The following is a 20,227-nucleotide window of genomic DNA, read 5'->3' as shown; positions in this document are numbered from 1 at the left end:
TTCACTGCCGCACAGCAAAAGCCTCAAGACATGTAAGATGGAAGAAAGAGCTAACATGAAGAAAACTGAACTCAACAAACAGTGAGCAAATCAAGATTGCTCTATCCAAGCATCCCCAAATCATGGGGCAAGTAGCAGGGCAGCAATCCCAGAGCCAGCTTACTGTGGGGGTCATATGGACTTAACTTCTGATTGAGGAAAACCAAGAGGAAAACGAACCCTTCAGAATCAGAAACTTTATCCCTGTGATGTTTAAAAGACCTTGTATTTGACAGGACAGCTTTGAAGATAAAGACCGAAGTACTCTCCAGCTACACGCTGTTCAGCACCCCACACTGCTGTCTGCAACGCACTTCAGTTTTGCACAGTTCACTCACGGTAGAAAGGAGACATGGGAGATGTTTTTGAGTACATTGTGCTATATTTTTGATGCCACTGTATCTTGCCCAGGCTCTCTTTACAGAGCCTGGAAGAGCTGGCCTCTGTTCTACACATTTCCATCATCCTTCTTTCCCACCCCACCCCACACTGGCCAGTTGCTCTTGGATGGCCAGCATATAAATTTGTTGGTTAAAATGTACACTGCCATCCCTGGCTGCAGGGATGGGGTAGCTCTGAGCCGAGAGATTGGCACTGGAGATGAGCGAGGATGAGAAGGGACTGCACCCTTTTCCTTAATGTGCAATACTCTTTTTTTGGGGAAGGCTGTAGGAGGATTTTGTTCCAGGGATTAAGGTTAAAGAAGACTTAGACAGAGCAAGACATACTCTGTTAAGACCTTGCTTTGATTTTTTTTCCCCTATGTATTAGGAGTTGGGGGAGGGGGGGGGCGTGGCAAGGAGAGAAGAGAGGAGGAAATAGAGAATGCAATTTCTACGGTCACAAAATCTGCAAGAGAGTACTTTGTTCTTCCTAAACTTTTGAGCCCTCTTCTTCTTCTATTACTGTTTCTCTCTGTAACTGCTTTAAAACACTTTTTCAGATATTCAGAAAAAAAGTCAGTATTGAAAGAAGTATTATTAGGATTTAGTAGTAATTTTTGAGGGTTTTTTCCTGCCTTATTTAGGGCTTTATCACTGTACATTCCTTGAAATACAAGAATTTCAGTGGCAATGCAAATTTGTTCCAGATAAGGATCTTCCTTACAGCTTTAAAAGGGACCTAAAATTGTATTTTAACAAATGTCTGCAAAAAAAGAAAATTGAAAAATAATTCCTGTCCTATGGGTGTAGTAGGAAAAATCCCTGAAGCCAGTTTTTTATTAGTGTAAATAAGGGAAGGAGGAGGTGAAGTGAGCGCATTAAAAGGCCTCCTTTCTTTGTCCCTTATTATACTGATCAGATCAACTCGTTACATTAAAACAGGTAGCTCTTCCTAAGTGTACAAAATCAAATAAATATATAAGTCTGGGTTCATTCAACAAGGCAGTATACCAACTTATTTGCAAGTGTTTCTGTGTCTCAATCCCTCTTCTAATATCAGTTTTCAATATTTAATAAATAAATAGATGGTAGGTAAAGACAGAGTAAGAGCGGGAGATAGACAAGAAATGATGCTAATGACCAAATCAACCTGTAAAAAGCAGCCCTGCTCTGACTGGAGCCCCTGTCATCAGCTGAGTGTCATGTAGGAGAGCCCGAGGAGCCGGGGGAGGCTGTGAGGGCTTGGTGAGCTGGAGACTGGCAGCATCATTGGTTTGAACGGGCCGTGATTGATTTGTCACCAGAGGCCCATTTGACTGGGCGAAAAGCCCTTCTGATCTCAATCTCTCTCTGCTTCCTTACCTCTGCTGTCCCCTCTCCCTTCTCCGCATTGGGAGGCTGGCACAGCAGCTGGGCAAGGGGGCTCAAGTTGGGGCTGACACACAGCAAAAGGGTTTAAGGTCACGGCTGCTGAAACTCTGTAAGGACTGACAGGGGACATCCAGCTCATCCTACTTCTCACTTTCTGTCTTGCCTTTAGAACTCCAGAGGTTTGCAAAGCCCCCAGTACACATCCACACAAATACACCAGCACTCCATTCCCCAAGCAGACACACAACCAAAGCCTCTCTCTGCCTCTCTCCTTCCCTCTGCCTCTGTCTCTCTCGCACACACTCGCACACACACTCACGCACACACGCACTCTCTCTCCCCACCCCTTCCACCTTCCCGTTATCTGTGGCTGGGAGAAACCTCTAGATCTACAAATATTAATTACAAAGGACAACGAAAGGTAAGAAGGCGTCAATTATCCAAAGGTGTCGTGATGTTATTTCAAGTCAATTGCAAATGTGTGAGGGGGAAGATTTCGCCCCAGTGATTCCTGTCTGCTTGGCTGATGGGGACCGGAGCTGATTCCCTCCCAGAACTGCTGCAGCTATGCCTTAAACCACACACTTTCCAGCAGGAGCCATCAGCATGGGCCTTTCTGAATTCTCTTTTTATTTCATTCATTAAGGGCATTAGGCAAGTTGGAATTTGTATGAAAAGGATCCTATGGGAATACTGTCTCCAGGGTAGGTATTTTCATGACTTTCCACATCCTGGGGCTCTCTCTGTATCTCTTCTCTTTCTCTTTCTCTTCTGTTAGATGGAGCTTTAAAGGAGGCTGCCCTCATCTTCCCCCTAATCTGGGGAAAGGAAATATTTTGAGCAGCATATACTGAGTGACAAAATATTTTATTTATTTTATAAAGTGGAAGCTACTAAGAAATTGTGAGACCTTTCCTGCTTAATTTTGTTAATGGGCTTTGTTATAATCATTATTATTCCTATTCCTGTTTTCAGGCTTTTCTCACACAGGACTTTCTAGTGACAATTGCCTTCATTATCCAAAAAAGAAAGAGATAGCAGAATGGACAACAGCAAAATAATATTAATCAAACAAAGGCAGAGTTTAAATTAAAAGGTCTGTTGTGTTCTCATAAAAGCAGGACAATCTCAATACTCTAGCTCATTTCACTTGGCAAAAGAATGTGGCATCAGTTTTTTAACTTTAAAATAGTTTAATGAACACGAATGGAGAAATAATTTTTCTGTGTATTTAGCAGTCTATAAAGAAGAGAGAATGCTTTAACTTTGATCGCCACAATTAGTTCCCTGGGTATCTAGAGGGGAACAGGGCAGCCCTGGGAGCCTCAGTTCTTTAGATACAAAAGCATTTAGATCGCTTTAGAGCAGTTAATCCTGAGACTGGCTAGGGTCCCTTTTGTTTTCTAACTCCATTGTGGGTTTTGTTCAGTTTTTTCTATTCGCATGATTGACTGCCCAATGGATGCTAATTATCCAAATGTCGCTTCTGTCCTTTGAGTGACTTTCTATGTATTATGGGCAACTGTCATGCATTCTGTCATTCTATATCATATTACATGTATTATCATATGAAAATGGTACTCTGCATAAAGGAAGGTGTCTGAACCAGCAGATGCTGCAGATATTTAGAGGACTTGCCTAATTTGAATGGATTTTCTATAGAAAAATTGGTCAGAAAGCATATAGGGGAGAGTCAGAAATTGAAAGTTTATCAGGTAATTATTTTTGTCCTTTTGCTGTTTACATGATAATGTACAAGGCATTAACTGTCTCTGCTTCTGAAATCTGCAGCCACCTTCCTCCTCCCGAACCAGGCAACCCGTCTGTATTTATTAGAGTATGACAGCTTAAGCTAATTAAACTGATATCTGTCTAAAATAATAAGCCCAGAAAGTTAGAATAAACATTATGACTATAAGCAGAAAAGGCAGCTATACAAATGTAGCATCAGTGTTATATTTTAATGATAAACTAAAATTCCTGTATGAAAAACATTGGATGTAGAATTATGAACAATAATAAAGTTCTGCAAAGAAATTTTTGTAAATATTTTTTGCTTAGATCTTCATCTCTTTCCATGATATTAATAAGGCTAAGGGCTAACACAGCTGTGAACTTGAATATTTTTTATTTTATACATATGTGAACATATATTTAAAAGGATATCAAGGGAAAGGTTTTTACTGCAATTTTTCCACTAAAATAACTTAACACACCTCAGTGTAATGTGCATGCCAACACTTAACAGGAATACAAGATTTATAATGATAGGGCTTTTTAGATTTGCACTCTGGGGTCCATTGAATCCATAGGCACATCCAGAGTTTCCTATCCTAAAATGTTAGGATAGTGTTTTATATTTGCCATTCGTATGAAATACTGTGGATATATAACACTGAAATTCATGTTCTTGAGCTTCATCAAATATATGTGCAATAAGTTTCCATTAATGATAAAGCTAAATCATGGGAAATATGTGCTTTAGGAAATAACACAAAGATGCCATAGAAAGTCTTGCTCTGCTGTATCAAGGTGCTTTGAAATTTTACATGATCAAATATACATGATCAAGCTGTGCTTGTTAGGGTACGAGGGGCTCCAAATGGTCAATGGCTATTGATCAGGCTGTTAAGTATTTGTTCGCAATTCTTTATATCCCAAAAGGTTCAGGGAAATGAACAGTGAAAAATTGCATCAGAGTCCACCTTTGTTTGAGATTGATGTATCAAAACAGAGTATTCATTTGCCAAATCTGTTGGAAAAAATGTGTAGTAAATGATGACATAAAGACTCCAAGTACAGAGTATTTCCCTTTTTTTAATTATCTTTGTAAAATTTTAAGTGCTAATTAAAAATGTAGAGACAGAGTCTTTGTAGAACACGAATAGTGAATTATTGATAAGAGCAGATTTACACAGCAAAAACAGAGATACAATCATAGCTTATCAGTTGACCTTTACATTTTACTTTACATTTTGCTCATGCCAAAATTTTTTTAACTGAAGTTGCAATGACAGTGATGCAGGAGAATCCATAAGGTGAAAATGGAAATTTCTGTTACTCTTAGAAAATAGCCAATCTTACTGGGATCAGTTACTATCTTTTAGTAATTGAATACATATTACTCCTCATGAAGAGTTCAAATTAAATGTGGTGGGTTTTTAAAATGATAATGTCATTTGGCAAACATCTCAAAATATTTTAATAATAATTCTTTCTTGAGATTTCTACAATATGTATTTCTACAAGTCCATCATATATATTATTTATTTTTTAAATGATCTATAAAGCTGGTTCCATAATTCAAAATATTACACGTGTTGAAAGAGAATGCTAACCTATAATTCTTGCAAAATCATACAAGGCATACTTTATTTGATTTAATTATACTATACATTACATAAATTCATAAGATCTTTCCTGAACACAGAAATCTCTGAAGAGAAACTTAGTTTACACTAAAGAAAACTACTGAACACAAAGAATTATTTCTGCAGATATTTGCCTCTAAAAATGATAACATATGTCTGTGTCTGAATCTGCAAATAGATAGATGGTTACACACACATATGTTCATACATACACACAGAGCCTCATACTGTGATATATCTTATACATATTTATATAAACAAATTTACATACTGCATCTTTGGAAATCTTAAAACCAGCAATACGTATTTTGTGCCTCATCTTCAGATGGTGATTCCCTTAAAAGTACTTAATATTTTCCAAATGAGAATTACATTGAAAAGAATCAGCCACGCTTATATAAAAAGTTTGCAAAGTATAAAATGGGCAAAATGTTCCGGATTGGTGGGAAATGCCCTCTCACCTTCTCGTGTCTGACCTGCCACTTAATTAATCTGCTCTTGTCTGGGAGCGGACAGTGTGAGCAAGAGGCAGCACAGCAGCAAAGCCTCCAGCACTTGGAAAGTTCACAGTACATTCAGCTTTTAAAGAAAATCGTCCTACTCAAGTACATTTATAAGATTACTTGCCACTGTTTCAATTTGCATCTTATCTGACTTCTTCTTCCTGCCAATATTTGCACGTAAGGTGCCCTGCGTGTCCCTGTCTGTGTCCAGCTCCGGCTCTCCCCACTCCCCAGGCTGCATTACAAAGTTCGTCTCTCTTGCCATACCTGCTCTTGGGCTGGGAAATGGTTCTGCAGAGCCAGGCGGTGGCATTCAGGTAGTCCAGAGAAGGCTTTAGAGTGACAAAATATTGACCGGATTTGGTATTCACTTATGAAGGATGACGTTAGTGCCACAAAAATCCCTGTGATGTACAGGGAATAGTTAATTAATTAAAGGACCTGCTAATTGCTACTTGAGGTACTGTGCAGAGCTGATGAAGAGTGCTTGGTGCAAGGTTAGGTTCTCAGTTTTGAGTGAACATTTTCATTTAAAAGATTTCTTTAAAGTACATCCTAATTTTTTAATGTTTTTTCAGGTTACTGTATCTAGTTCAGACTCAAGTGTTCAATTGAGCTTCAATTAATTATAATATATAGTCAGGGTTCTTTAGCTGGGATAGATTGATGGAGAAGCTTTGTTTCATTTGGTGCAGGTGGCACTGTTTAATAAGCACAGGAGAGAGTGAATAATGTAGTGTTTGCAAAGAGAAATAAATGCAAAATAGAGAGGTGCAATTAGATCAGCTCAGAGAAATAAAGGATAAATATTAAATAGTCAGGTATCTTGCAAATATCAAATAAAATAGTAATAAGTATCCAGTTAAAAACTGCCATTTTAATTTATGAATATCTAAAAGCACTGCTCTAAAATAAATCTAGTGAGCAAGTCTTCTGCCTTCATTAGGCAGGCACTTTTCAATATCTGGAAAATACCAGACTGCTAATTTTTAAACTCTACACATTATTTTTCTGATACTGAAGTATAAATAGTTTCTGAATTTAAAATACAAACACGATGACTTCAAAAATTAATTTCTCAATTGTACTATAAAATACCTTAGCATTTGGCACTCTTTTTTAAAAATTGGAGCTATGTTATATTGGGGAAAAAATTACCCCATGGAAAATTAATCTGGGAAAACTTGTAAATCAGTATCAGTAATGTACTAGCCAATGAGGGGCTTCTCTGCATGCACTAAAGATGAAATAAAGCTGCAGAAGATTATTGAAAGGAACAACAAAATTGTAGTTTAAAAAACTAAAAAAGCCCGTGAAAATGAAAATCTTCTAATGGCACACAAAACCCCAAACCAAGTTTATACTCCTGAAAATAACAAATAAGAAAAAAAAAAGGAGAAATGTTATTTGACTTAAAAAAAAAAAAAAAAAAAAAAAAAAGGGATCTGGGTATCTGGTAGCTAAGAGGATAGTCCTGTAAGCTACTTAACAAAAGAATGTAAATGTATTAGGCATTTCAGCAACACTTCTGCATCTAAGAATTTCAGCTGTAGACAGATTTTCCACAGACGATTCCCCCCTACTGCTAACCTCTTAAATATACCTATAAAATACAAAATGTTCCAAATCACCTCCAATAAAGGAAGCTTCCTTACATTAAATGCATCGAATATTTGTGTTAGAAATCTGAAGTGCTTTCTGATGTGGTTAAATTCACAAAGAAATGTGGTTGTAGAACAGAAAGGAATGTATTGAGCACATCACTCTGAATATTTGCAGATGGATACAGAGCTGGGGAAGTTTACTTGTAAAGTATGGAATTAATCATATTCTTAGGCTCTGAATATTCAAAGAAGGCAGTACTATCAGAGTCTTTTCTCTACAAACCTTGTTTTTGTTATGTAGCCGTGTTTACCAAATCCCTGATACACCCAATCAGGGCAGGCTCCCAAACCTCGAGGATTGGTTGATCCTGAACTTGTAAAATGTTTATGAGGGAGTGTTTGCCTGGTCCTGCAGCCCGGGGTGCCCTGCTGTCAGCAAGGAGCTGCCGGGACTGCTGCACACACAGGGGCTGCAGGAACGAGACAGGGAGAGCTGGGCAGCCACAGGGAACTTTCTTATCTCAACTCTTAATGTGCGTTTGGGCAAAAAACCTTCCCCCCGAAAAAATAACCTTCCCCAATTTGTTAAAAAAATTAAAATCTGCCCATTTACATTAAAAACATGTTCCTACAAAGGACCTTGTTGCACTTAATTTGAGCTCTGACTGTAGAGCAGTAAGATTAGTCTGCAGTAAACAGATTAAAAAAATAATTAAGAAGCAGCTACAGTACTAGATGCAAAAAAGAGACATTTTTGCAATCTTTGTCATGTTCTGTGCATGAATTTACTGAATTTCTAGTAATTACCACTTTATATTTGGTAAAAGTTATTCTATTTACATTTTTTACTACGGTAGATGCTTGTCAGGCAATCAGATGTAAGCACATCACCGAGAATGTATATTGCTCAAAATAAAACTCCAAAGCTATCTTAAATATACAGCTACTGACCTTCAGAATCGTGTTTTCTTTACCAATTCACTGTAATAAAAATGAACATTTTGTCATCACTTTGGGAAACTGTGCCAAACACCTTAGAACACATGTCACATGCCAACTTTACTTCATTTTTCTCCTCAGGGAATAGATACATCTGGAATCATAATCACAGATAAAAACCTTGACAAAATTGCACATGAGCCCAGCCCTTCTCTCCAACACCTACCTTTTCATAACATTTAATACAATATTAATATCAGTTACTAAAAAGGCTTCCAACCTTTACATTTCTGACATAACATGTTCAAACCCATATTTCACACTTCTTGTTCTGTTTTAAGTTCAGTGGATTTAACAGGACTCTGGAGAGAAGATCATGTGGTTGAAGATTTCCCTCCCTCTTTGACACCCGTAGAGGCAGTTTTGGAATTGTTTAAATAGCTGTGGCTATATAAACTGAAATATTTGAGACATTGGACATCTTATTTCTTTCTCACATCTATAGATATGTGCTTGTATTTTCCTCTGAAATCAATTGCTTGTACCAGTGAACAACAATTTCAGCACAACATCTGGGCAAAACCTTCAGAATATTTTCCTTTTAAACTGTATTATTTCTCTTTCCTGCATATGCCTGGTTTACCAGACAAATACAGTTAGCTAGTATATATAATAATATTATTTGGTATTTTTTATCTGTGATTGACAGTTTTTCAAATCAAAATAAAACACAATCTTAGTCGATCATCTTCTTGAGAGTGCGCTCCTCTTTTAAGCTCGGTTTGCTTCTCAATACAGACAGAGATCTAACTCCATCCAAGGTAAAAGGTGAAATTATAGCTCCAACAGATCCCGTACTGTCTGAAAAATGCTTGGCTTAATATTTAATACCTAATTCCTGGACTGATATTTTTACTGCATGCTTTTATCAAACACTCATCAGCTGGTATTGCAAAGAAAAAGAATTGGAAAACTTTGCACATTTCCATTTATGATTGTGTTTGTAATTAATCCCATGCTGGAAGTACCTCGGGCAGCTCACTGTATGGCTTTGTTCACGTCAGAATGGGGAGAGCAACCTCTTTTTGTTACATATTTAACAGCTTTGAAAGACATTTTTTTAAACAGCAAATGTACTAGACAGCTTTAAAGCAGAGGACATTAAATAGGAGCCAATTATTCATTCAGCAGCTCTACGTGCATCAAAAACATGCATACCACCAAATTTTCCTGAGACAAACCACTTAAATTTCCCATGACTCAGACACCGTTTCTGTACTAACTAGATAAGGATAGCAATGATTTACAAAAAGAAACAGATATAACATGTTTCTTACCCTGGAATACTGAAAAAATCTTTAAAAAGACATTCATTTACAATTTGGGGACAGCATTGGTGACAATAAATATCCTATTTTTAAATGGAACAGTGTTCCTTATTAAGATAATTTCATTATTCTCTTTCACTTTAAAATGACCCAAAGTGTCTGACTCAGTATATAAAAAGTGCAGAAGGTGATCCATGAATGGAGTAATAATTTGCCCGAACCGTTTCAAGCCAGTCCATGGAGCAGCTGACTGAAGCTGCTGGTCTGTCTGCAGCAACTCGAGGAGAGGAAGAGCTGAGTTGAGCTCCACTTGCTGACAGGAATCAAACTGGCTCACATTTTAGGAGAACAACATCATTGCCTATAAAAATGAAGAAGAGACAAAATAAATAAAACCAGTTAATGTTGTAGTTAACTTGCAAATCAAGTAAATCTGTTGGTACAGTATTTTAGAAATAAACGATAACAGCATCACACCAAACACACATTTCCAAACATATATGCATTCTGATTTTGATTTAATGGTATCTCAGCGTCAACTATTGCTTCCTTTGCTGGTACACACTTCCTGATGCCTACTGTGAAGGGTGCCCATATTTACAACTGAGTAAGATGATTAATTACACCTTGTCAATCACGGTGCATGAAGACATAACACCACAGCAGACAATGAAGAAGATGCCCGAAGCTACAATTACATTTTAATTCATAGTTTATTGTATGTTCCCATATATTGCAGTCTAATAACCGTAGGGGCATTGAAAACATATGAGGTATCAATCACTCTGCCCCCTGGTCTTTCATGTTTATATTATTCCACAGCCTTTAAATTACCATAAGTAGTTACTTATTTTCTAAGCTTTCTTGTCTTCTCTCTTACCTTTTGCTTCCATTTATCTTTTATTCCTAGTACCTTTATCCAACAGCTATAAGTATTTGATGGAAGTTTGTAGCTCACTTAAAATCTGTAACAGACAACCTGAAACCCAGCAATTAGTAAAGACAGCTTAGACTTGTGTTCCTTTGTTGAAGGAGGCGTTGAATCTTTTGTTCTGATTTAGTCACGGTAGCTGGGTGGAAGCTGGTACCTCATTATGTGGTTGGTCTGTTTGTCTGGTAGGTAGCAGATGGTACTGGAGATGACGTTACCAAGAGAGGCAGGGTAGAGAAACTCAAGACCTGTGATTTGTTCACCTGTCACCTATAACAAAATACAGGTTAAAAGACTTTATTATTAGCTGCACCATTTTTTTAATGAAAAAACTCTCATTTCAAATGAGCCCACATTTCATTCTGAAGACGATTTTGCTCCAGCAATTTTTCTGTGGCTTATTATTTGAGAGTATCCTTGATTTTATTCTGAACAATGTAAATGTCATTCATGTGTCAGTGTGTACATTAGCAGCTTTATGTTTACATTCTGTTACTCTCCTTGTGTTTTGGTAGCAAGGGTTGGATGTCTTCTTGTGTTTGTATATCCATTAAGAAGATAATCAGAGATACCCCGTGAACTGGAGACTGTGCAATACTTTTTCAGCATGCTCTTGGTATTATTGGTTCCATCCACTGAGGCAATTCTGTAACGTAAAATACTGTATTTTAATTCTGTTAAATATCTAAAATCTTTTTGATAATGAGAAAAGTCAGATGGAGTGTATGAATCCATGACCTTTCTTAGCTGCAAAAAGTACACAATCAATTCAGTGATAGGGAATTAATCTGGTATTAAAACGTCCGAGGATAGTACGGTACACAGCTGTGAGTAAGGATATCTACAGCCAATTGCTTGAGCAAAGGTAAGCCGGTGCTGTCCCACCATGGGGTCTGTGGTGTCCGTCGAGCAATGTTCCACAGCTGTTCCTGGAGGCAAAGCTCCCAGCACAGACGGGGCTTGAAAATGTCTCACAACTGCATGGAAGAAGGGAAAGACGATTTTATCAAGATAAATACTACACAGAGCCACGAATTGTGCTGCAGAACTCTAATCTGAATTCAAACATGAACTTCCATTGTTTCCAAGGTCTGATTTTAGGACAGTCTTTGGGTAGTTCCCACAGATGCCAAATTAGCTTGCATTCTGTATAGTTTCTTGAGGGGTCTTGTGGCTATTTCATATGCATTTCTACAAGAGACACTTTGTTCTCCTCTGTGACATGCAAATGTCTTTAACTATTCAGAGCAATCCCAACAGAAAGATGATAAAAAGCCTCAATTATTGTAAGAGCGGAACACATAAACCCAGCCAAGTTTGGCTATAAACAGAAGAATTCCAGTTTTAGCAAGAATAATCTTAACTGCACTACACCTGTAAGAGGCAAATCGCTCTGTCAGAAAACAACACCTGATGGGAATGCACTGAGTGATGTAATAGTTCATAGTCATGGATTAAGCAGCAAGTCTCATGATCTCAGATGTGTATTCAGATTTACCTTCCATTGTGCTACCTTTGCTAACATAATTAGAAGTGTGATATTTGACATCTTTAATACTAATTAGTCCTTCCTTACTACCCACCTCCTGGATAAATATTTAGACATCATGAACAGTCTCCCTGTGCACTCTTTGTCTTTCCTGGAGACTTTCTGAAGCTTTTCCTCAAGTTCAGAGACCTTTCTGGCCTGGTTTTCTTACAGTCTATTTGAAAATGAGAGATGCAAGAGGCATTGGTTTGTGGAAGGCTCCACAAACTGGAGTGACTCAAGTTATTATATTCTAACACTGAATATTTTTCATAACGAGGGTTATTGGGTGCATTCAACTAGTCATAAATGTTTGGGCTATCATGATCTCGGAGTGGAAACAAACTCTTGAACGCCTCCTTCTCCCGCGCTGGAGGAGCTGTGCCCCACAGCCCCTTCGGCGCGCCATGGCCCGTCACGTCGCCGACGGTCACCGGGCGGCAAACGCCAAGCTCCGCGCGGGGCCGGACCGCTCCCGAGGCCGCGGAGCGGGCAGGACGCGGCAGCGCTCGCGGTGCCCGGGCGGCGGGGACAGCGCGGGGACAGCGCCCGGGGACAGCGCGGGGACACCGCCCGGCCCCGAGCACATGCCGGCGGCCCGGGCGCGGCGCAGCCAATGGCGGCGGGGCAGGACATGATGTCAGAGGGGCTGTAGAAAAGGCGCGGAGCCCCGCGCGGTCCCCGCGCTGCAGACGCGCCGCTCGCACATCCGCGGCGGCTCCGGCTCCGGCTGCGCTCCCGCCCCGGGCCCCGCGGGCCGCGCCGCTTTAAGGACAGAGGGGGGCCGCGAGTGCCCGTCCCATCTGGTGCCCGTCCAACTCTTCCTCCTTCCCCTTGGCTTTTTCTTTTCCCAATGAGCTCCAGCGGGCTGGGGGAGGAGCGGGGGAAGGAGCAAACTTTGCCCCTGAGCTGCCGCCGCTGCCAGCCCTCTGGACTGTGAGTGCGTACGGTGGGCATCCGCCCCAGCCTCCCTGCAGCACCAGCCTGCTCTCCGTCTGCTGCAGCCTCCCTCTCCCTCGCTTTCGTCCTCTAAATTTCGCACAATACGATGTAGGGGGCTTGTCGTAATTTTTTTTTTCTAATTCTTATTTATTTCTCACCGAAGATGGTTTAATTTTTTTATATTTCTACTATTTATTAATTCCTCCCAACCGTAAGCGTGCCCAGCCTTCTGCCAGTTGGGCCAGAGCATAAAGCCTGGGACTGCACCTGGGGCAATGAGCCCTGCACTGAAGAAGCCTCCTAGAGGGATGTGCCGGGGCCGCGCAACAGACTAGATCCAAGCCCCGAAGCTTACACCACCAGTTATCCCCTCTCCCTCATCCCCTTCGCCCGCCTTTTCTGCACCCCATCCCTTGAAACCTCGGATCAGTGCCTGCGCCGCGCTCCGGAGAGCTCTGCCGGGGGAAAAACCCGGTGCCCAAGGAGAGACGGGGCGGCCGTGCTAGATGCATGGGGGAGGGCTCCGGTTAATGCAAGTTCTGGGCTCCTGCAGGGACCCCGACAACTGTCAGCAGCAACAGCAACTCGGGCCCTCCTCCTCTGCTTCCTCAGCGATGCTTTTCCACAGTCTTTCCGGCTCGGAGATGCACGGGGTCATCGACGAGATGGATCGGAGAACCAAAAGCGAAGCACCGGCCATCAGCTCGGCTATAGACAGGGGAGAGACGGAAACGGTAGGAGCCGAAGGAATGGGAGAGTCATGCACCCCCCTAAACATACCAAACCCCTCACAGATACAGCTTTTCCCCTAAAATAGCAGATCGGGGGGAAATGTATATGCAAAATACTAAATCAGAAGAAAATTAAGCATAAAGGCACCCCAAAAGATTAAATGAAATAATTAATTTAAATTAAAGGCACGAAACTGTTAATTATTAATAATATGCATAGTAATAGTAACACTTGGGTGAAATGAACGGTACTGCTCTTGTGAGGAAACAGAAAGATAGACCAGCCTTTTGGTAGCGTCCAAGAACTCCTTCCCTTCCCCCAGCCTGTCCGGCCTTCCAAAGTTTTTAGGAAGAGGCAAAGTGTGGTTTTATATCGATAACATTTTGGCACAGCAAATTTTTTGTCTGCGGAATGGAAACACAAACACCAAAGAATCAAATGCTGTGTTATTTTTCAGGTAGGATGTCTTCACGGAGATAGTCTTTATAGCATTTATTTAAGAAGAAAAAACCAAACACGAGTGTCCTTAAGTTATGGGTTTTAAAAAATAATTTTAATATGTGGGTTTGTAAACATGGCAAACAGAACTAGAAGATATGTCTCGGGGACACGGATGGATGCGAATTTTTATAACTTTACCACATTTTACGTTCTGTCTGCTGATGCATAGTCCTTGTATATTAATACATTTAGATAATAAAAAGATGCATCCGTCTAACTAGCGTTAAGATGGCAAAGTGGAAGACATTTCCGAAGTGTCTTAAGTGATTGAACAATTTATGTATACTATTTTTTTTTTGTTAAGAAATTACAATTCTGAAGTGAAATTATCTCGTACGTTGGTTAAATGCTCTCTTGTAAACTGATACAGGCATATGCAAGGAAGATCCGTTCTCAGGTTTTCAAACTTCAGCAGTATATGTTCTTTCTTGTAATGTTATGTGAAATTTGCTTAAAGGTGACAGTGGGACTATTTAATCTTGAAACACCGGCTGGAAAACGGCCTTTGTACTGTAAGGGTGGGACGCAATTTCTAATCTAAACGGTTTTGGTTTTCTTTTAAGAAGTTAATATTTCTCCGTACAATTAAACAACATCCAATGATCTTTGCTGGAATAAATATTGTGGCGTGATAGCTTTGTAGAACTATATATAATCTATATGGGTACACGTGTGTATATAACAAATAGTGGGTTGGAATACTGGATCCTTGAATACCATTTCCAGATCTTAGAATATTTTTGTTACTGAAAAAGCAAAGTAGAAAAAATCGTTAATTCATTTAAAGTGGATTTACAAGAAACTACTTTGGTTATAAAACGATCCCTACTCGGAGTTCAGTTAATGCCTTAAAGAAACAAGCTACCGGTGGGTTCCTGTGACTAACACCAGTGGAGTGCCAGGGTTTTATTTGTGTGGAGTTCTCCTAGTGGGAATGATGCGGTGCAAACGGGAGTGCTCACAGCGATGGGATTTTGTGATCCCCGCAAGCACAGGATGAAAGCAATGGGTCTGGCATGTGCTGGAAAATCAGCCTCGGTTCCTTTCGATTTCCCCCGATTAGCTGTGTTTGCTTTTTGCTTTGCGCGAGGATTTAAGGCTCTAGAGGAGGCAAAAGCAAACAAACAACTTCTCCCCTGCCCCGAACCAAAACAAACTGCGTGTTGGGCACAGCTGTAAGGAAATATTTCGGGTTCTCTTGCACAAGAACAGATCTGCCGTGGGCTTTTGTGCAAAGCGGGTAAGAGTAAGTTGGGACCGAAGTGGAAAGCAGCATATTGCAAGATCTGCCCCAAACGCTGCTCCACCGAGCCTCCTCTCCCGAATGCTGTTTTAAGGTGTCCGCTGAAATAAATAAGCATGCTTAAACAGTTCTGATATTTCTCCCTCTTTCTTGTTCAGTAGAAGTTGACAGGATATGTATGAATTTGGGGGTTTTTGAGGGTTTCAACTGGATTGCGATTTGACACTAAACTATTAAATTATATAGGGCTTATATTTAGTTTTATTGCTTCCAAGTTTATCCCAGCATAATCTAAAGTGTTCTGTTGGTTTTTACCCACTCTCATTCCGACACATTTCCCACTATTTCGTTTTCCTGATAAAACATTCTGCACCTTGGATTTAGTAATGCTCATCTCCTCCGCAGGTTTATTTACTGATCCCTTTAGCGCTTTGGGTCACAGCAGATCGCGATCCATGTTGTTTGGAACCAGCTTTCAGAGAGCTGTGTCTGCAGCACTGGGGGTTTGATCGTAATTCATTTGGAATTTTATAGCTAGGAAAATACACACACAGACACGCTCCACATACATGCACTCACAGAGCATTAACTATGCAGACACTCTCAATATATCCATAATAATAAATTTTTAAATTAACTATCTGCGATTTGCCCTACTCTGTTATTATTGCGCCTGTTTATTGAACAGCATCTTTTCTTGGTTTGAGACTGGAAAATTCACCAGAAAAAAAAAAGTTCTGGGTCTGGTCTGGACGCCTCCTCTAAAATCCAGGGTGGTTTTCTGTTTGTCTCGCCCGCTTCCCCGCCTCCTCCCGGGAAGGTGGATGCGGCGGGACCCTGGGGACTGGGCGCGGGGGCCGGTCGAGGTGGCTGACTCGGAGCGCCCGCTCCTCTGCCAGGAGAGCAGCAGCTCGGCCCCGGCCGGGCAGGGGGAGGGGGGAGCCTAGCCGAGCTCAAGAGTTTCTCCCTCTCGCTAACGGTCTGTAATTGCTTTCCCCCAGCAGACCATGCCTTCCATCAGCAGTGACAGGGCTGCCCTGTGCGCCGGCTGCGGGGGGAAAATCTCCGACCGTTATTACCTCCTGGCTGTGGACAAACAGTGGCACATGCGCTGCCTGAAGTGCTGTGAATGTAAACTCAACCTGGAGTCCGAGCTCACCTGCTTCAGCAAGGACGGCAGCATCTACTGCAAGGAGGACTATTACAGGTACAGCCTGCCCTCGGCCGCCAGCCGGGGATGGGGGCACTGCCCGGCACTCCCCCGGCTGAGCAGACCCCGTCCTGACGAGACTGCGGAGGGGATCCGTGGGCACGCGTGGGGCAGGCTGTGAGCTCCTGAAACCTCCCCCTGGAGAGGGAGACTCGTGGTGAGGATGAGTCCCGTGTTGCCGGGAAGGGGGCACGGCCCGGGCACAGCTTCCCCCCAGCCTGCTTTGGCTTCTGGGGCCTTGACCAGGCGTGCCCTGCTCGACCGCCTGTGCTGGGCGCGGGGCCGGGGCCGGCAGCGGGGCCGCTCCTCGCCCGCCGGCCGTGCCTCCTCCGGCCCGGGGGTGTGGGCACATTCGCGAGGCGGGGGTCGGTGCCTTTTCCTGGTGGGGTCTGGCGGGGCAGGAGCTGTGCTGCGAGCTGGGAAACGGGACGGAGTCTCCCCGCGCTCCCGTCCCGGGATGCCCGCCCGACTGGGCTCCGCAAACGTCCCGGCTTTGTGCCGCTGCCCCGGCCGAGGTGGCCGCCCCGGGGCTCGCAGCCCTTTGCCGCCCTCCGGGCAGAACCGGCGAAGGACGGGGTGGGGGGGAATGCGCCTCTCACCGTCTCCTCTGGCCTTTCTGTTTTGCAGGAGGTTTTCGGTGCAGAGGTGTGCGAGATGTCACCTGGGGATTTCTGCCTCCGAGATGGTCATGAGGGCCAGGGATTTGGTATATCACTTAAATTGCTTCACTTGCACCACTTGCAACAAGATGCTGACCACTGGCGATCACTTTGGCATGAAGGACAATCTGGTGTACTGCCGCCTCCATTTCGAGACTCTCATCCAGGGGGAGTACCAGGTGCATTTCAATCACTCGGATGTAGCCGCTGGGAAGGGCCCGGCTTTGGGAGCAGGCTCTGCCAACACTTTGGGACTGCCTTATTACAATGGCGTGGGGACTGTCCAGAAGGGGAGACCCAGGAAAAGAAAAAGCCCGGGGCCTGGAGCAGATCTAGCAGCCTACAATGCAGGTAAGAGACCCCCACCTTCCCCCGGAACAGTTCAGATGGTTTGTTTCTGTTCACTTCCAAAGGGGGATTTCCGTTTATTTTAGCTTAAACTGTTAATAATAGTTTAGCTGCAGCATAATTATTGAGATCAAGTGCTGTCAAACTGCAATTACAGAAGCTAATATGTTAGCATTTTTCACTTCAGCTGGAAATAAAATGTTTTGAAGCAAGGTCATCTGGTTAAGGGGGGGAAGAAGGGGGAGTGCAGCCTGAAATAAAATCTGGAAACCAGAGATTTTAAGTTAGCACTTCAGAGACCCGTGAATTTTCTTTAGTGGCTACACTCTAAAGCTGCTGCCGGGTGAACTATTCAGCCCTGTCCTGAGCTCTTGCACCCCGAAGTTTTGGAAGGAAAGAGAGAGAGGAAGTGGCCGTTTCCCAAGGGCCTGGAGTGGGACGCGGACGGGGGTGCAGGGCTGGGTGTGCCCGGGCAGGAGCCGCGGGCAGCAGGTGTCTGCGGGCAGCACAGAGCCTGCTCACACGGGGGCAAATTCCGCTGGAGTTTTGTTCATGAGACGTGACTCGGAGAAGAGTCGGGAAACTCGCAGCATCCCCTTTGCAGCCCATCGCTGCCCCGCGGCACAGCCCCTGCCCCTGAACCGAGCCCAGCAGCAGGAGGAATGGGAGCGAACTTGGTAGCAGCCGGGGCTCTCTGTATCCAGCAGCAAACTTCCCGACGTGTTTCCTCGTTTAACCTCCCCACCGCCACAGCACTGTAATTTTACAGGCAAAGGAATTCCAGCAATCTCCTACCCCCACATCCCCGCTCCCCTCTTCCCCTCGCTCCACTTCTCCAGGTAGCTGCCACCAGAACGGCTGCCATCACGGGAGCTTCCTGTGCTGCTGCTTGTATGCAACGGGGAAAAAATGCTTGGACAAAACAAAATTCTTAGATGTCGGGTTTATTCGAGGACTTGGAGGCAAAGGTGGGCTCCCTCCCGGTCCGGCGTTTCCTGAGCCGGGCGCTCGGGCCGTCCCGCCTGGGCACCGAACTCGTTTCCCTGCGTCGTTCTGTGCCTCGGTGTCCTCTGTGCTTCTCCGCTCGTCCCAGCCTGTTTTCTCTCTAGACCTACCTGGTTCAGACGTTTCCCGTAGGGCGCAGATTTGCCTTTAACATGTTTTGGTTTTTTTCCCTGGAGAGGGCGTTCGGTAAAGGCCAAGTTTGCTGCGGTTTGTTTCGAGCCGCATCTTTGCGTGCCCCGACAGCTGCGGGCTGCGCCGGGCGGCTGCCGCCCCGCCTGCGCGGGGAGGAGGAGGAGGAACAGGGGGGAGGAAGGCGCGGGGGGAGACCGAGAAGTGCAGGGGTGGCGGGGGGCTCGGGCTTCGAGCCGGGGGAGGCAGCATGGGAACGGGAGGCTACGGGTGTTTTGCGCCTAAAGGGAGTAACAATAGCGACGAAATGGGGTGGTTTGCACTGAAAATGCAGGGAGAAAAGGCGCATCTCTAACCGGCAAACGCACCGCGGAACAAAATTGCCAGCTATTATTGGTTGAACTAATTGCTGAATAATTTGGAAATAATGCGAAAAGCAGTAGTAGTCCCAGTGGTGAAGGTTGATGAAAGGTGGATGTAGTGTTCTCGCGAGTAACAGTTCAGCTTTAAAACATGCATCAAATATGCATTTTTCCCGTTTAAAAACGTCTCCTTTTCGGAGGGATTAGCTTTTAATTGTCCTTCCGCTGTCTCCCTGTGCAGGGCAGATGTTCAGATTCAAAGGACCTGTAAACCGAATCAACGGCATCTGTCCTGGACAGGAACACAGCCTGAGAAAGTCTCACTGCTCCCTGACTTCCTAAATAAACCGCCTTTAACTGCATTTTGAAAATTCGTTTACAAAATAATTGCCGTCCGACTTTTTTGTCTTTTAATCTTTGTTTAGAGCCTGCAACTGAAACTTTAGAGATCTTCCTTGAGTAACCTTTGGCTTCTTTGCTTAAGCTATTTATCTACTTAACTATTTACTAGACCTATAATCGACTAATTTATGCGGTAATAAGCGCCATTGATCTTGGAAATCAGACTGGGTTGCTTGTTGATGTAAAATTCCATAAACGAGTAAATAATTGCAAAGCCTTCGATTTTGTGCCTTTGAAAGAGAAACCGTTTAAAAATGTGATAGTTTCTTTTTTCATTCTTAGTGGAACTTGTCATTTCCTTCTCAGAAATGCACTAGAAATGCACAGTGTTGTCCTCTGAGGGGATCTGTTCCTGGTGATTTGTGTAGAATACTTTGTGTAAATAAATCTACACCCAGAGGTGGTGGGAAAAGGGGGACCCATAAACTTGGCAGAGTCGATACTGAAATAATTTTGTAAATTGCAGCAAATATTCATCTGCAACACGAATTAGACTGACTTTTTTTTTTTTTCCTGCTTAAACGAGACTCCGGTTGCAGGGGGATGATGGGTTTAAATGTGGATAGAGCCTGACAAGTGGAAAATAGCTTAGAAGGATGCTGAAACTTCAAAAAGATTTCTTTTTCTTTCTTTTCTCTTTCTTTCTCTTTTCTTTTCTTTTCTTTTTTTTTTTTAAGTGTGTTCCTGTGATCATAAT

General features: G+C 42.9%; 1 protein-coding gene and 1 long non-coding RNA gene across 4 annotated transcripts in view; one reads left to right on the top strand and one right to left on the bottom strand.

Moving 5' to 3' along the window:
• Nucleotides 1-1,947: 1,947 nt before the first annotated feature.
• LHX2 (LIM homeobox 2) overlaps nt 1,948-20,227 on the top strand; it is a 33,978-nt gene continuing 15,698 nt past the window's right edge. The window contains exons 1-3 of one of the 3 annotated variants that reach the window (XM_032131070.1): nt 1,948-2,214; nt 16,417-16,622; nt 17,253-17,635. In XM_032131070.1, the coding sequence (XP_031986961.1) occupies nt 16,423-16,622; nt 17,253-17,635 (583 nt within the window). In that variant the 5' untranslated portion in view covers nt 1,948-2,214; nt 16,417-16,422. Of the gene's footprint in view, nt 2,215-12,698; nt 13,674-16,416; nt 16,623-17,252; nt 17,636-20,227 lie in introns of those variants that run through there. The other 2 variants (XM_032131069.1, XM_032131068.1) reach the window with 2 other exon arrangements.
• On the bottom strand, nt 9,185-10,698 carry LOC116454438. The gene is made up of 2 exons (XR_004244101.1): nt 10,419-10,698; nt 9,185-9,899 (listed from the first exon to the last, which is right to left on the bottom strand). It is a non-coding gene; the product is annotated as an uncharacterized LOC116454438 (long non-coding RNA).

This window comes from Corvus moneduloides, chromosome 21 (genome assembly GCF_009650955.1).
Source record: "Corvus moneduloides isolate bCorMon1 chromosome 21, bCorMon1.pri, whole genome shotgun sequence".
Lineage (NCBI taxonomy): Eukaryota > Metazoa > Chordata > Aves > Passeriformes > Corvidae > Corvus > Corvus moneduloides.
The sequence above is the reverse complement of the archived record's forward strand: the minus strand, read 5'-3'. Positions and strand labels throughout refer to the sequence as shown.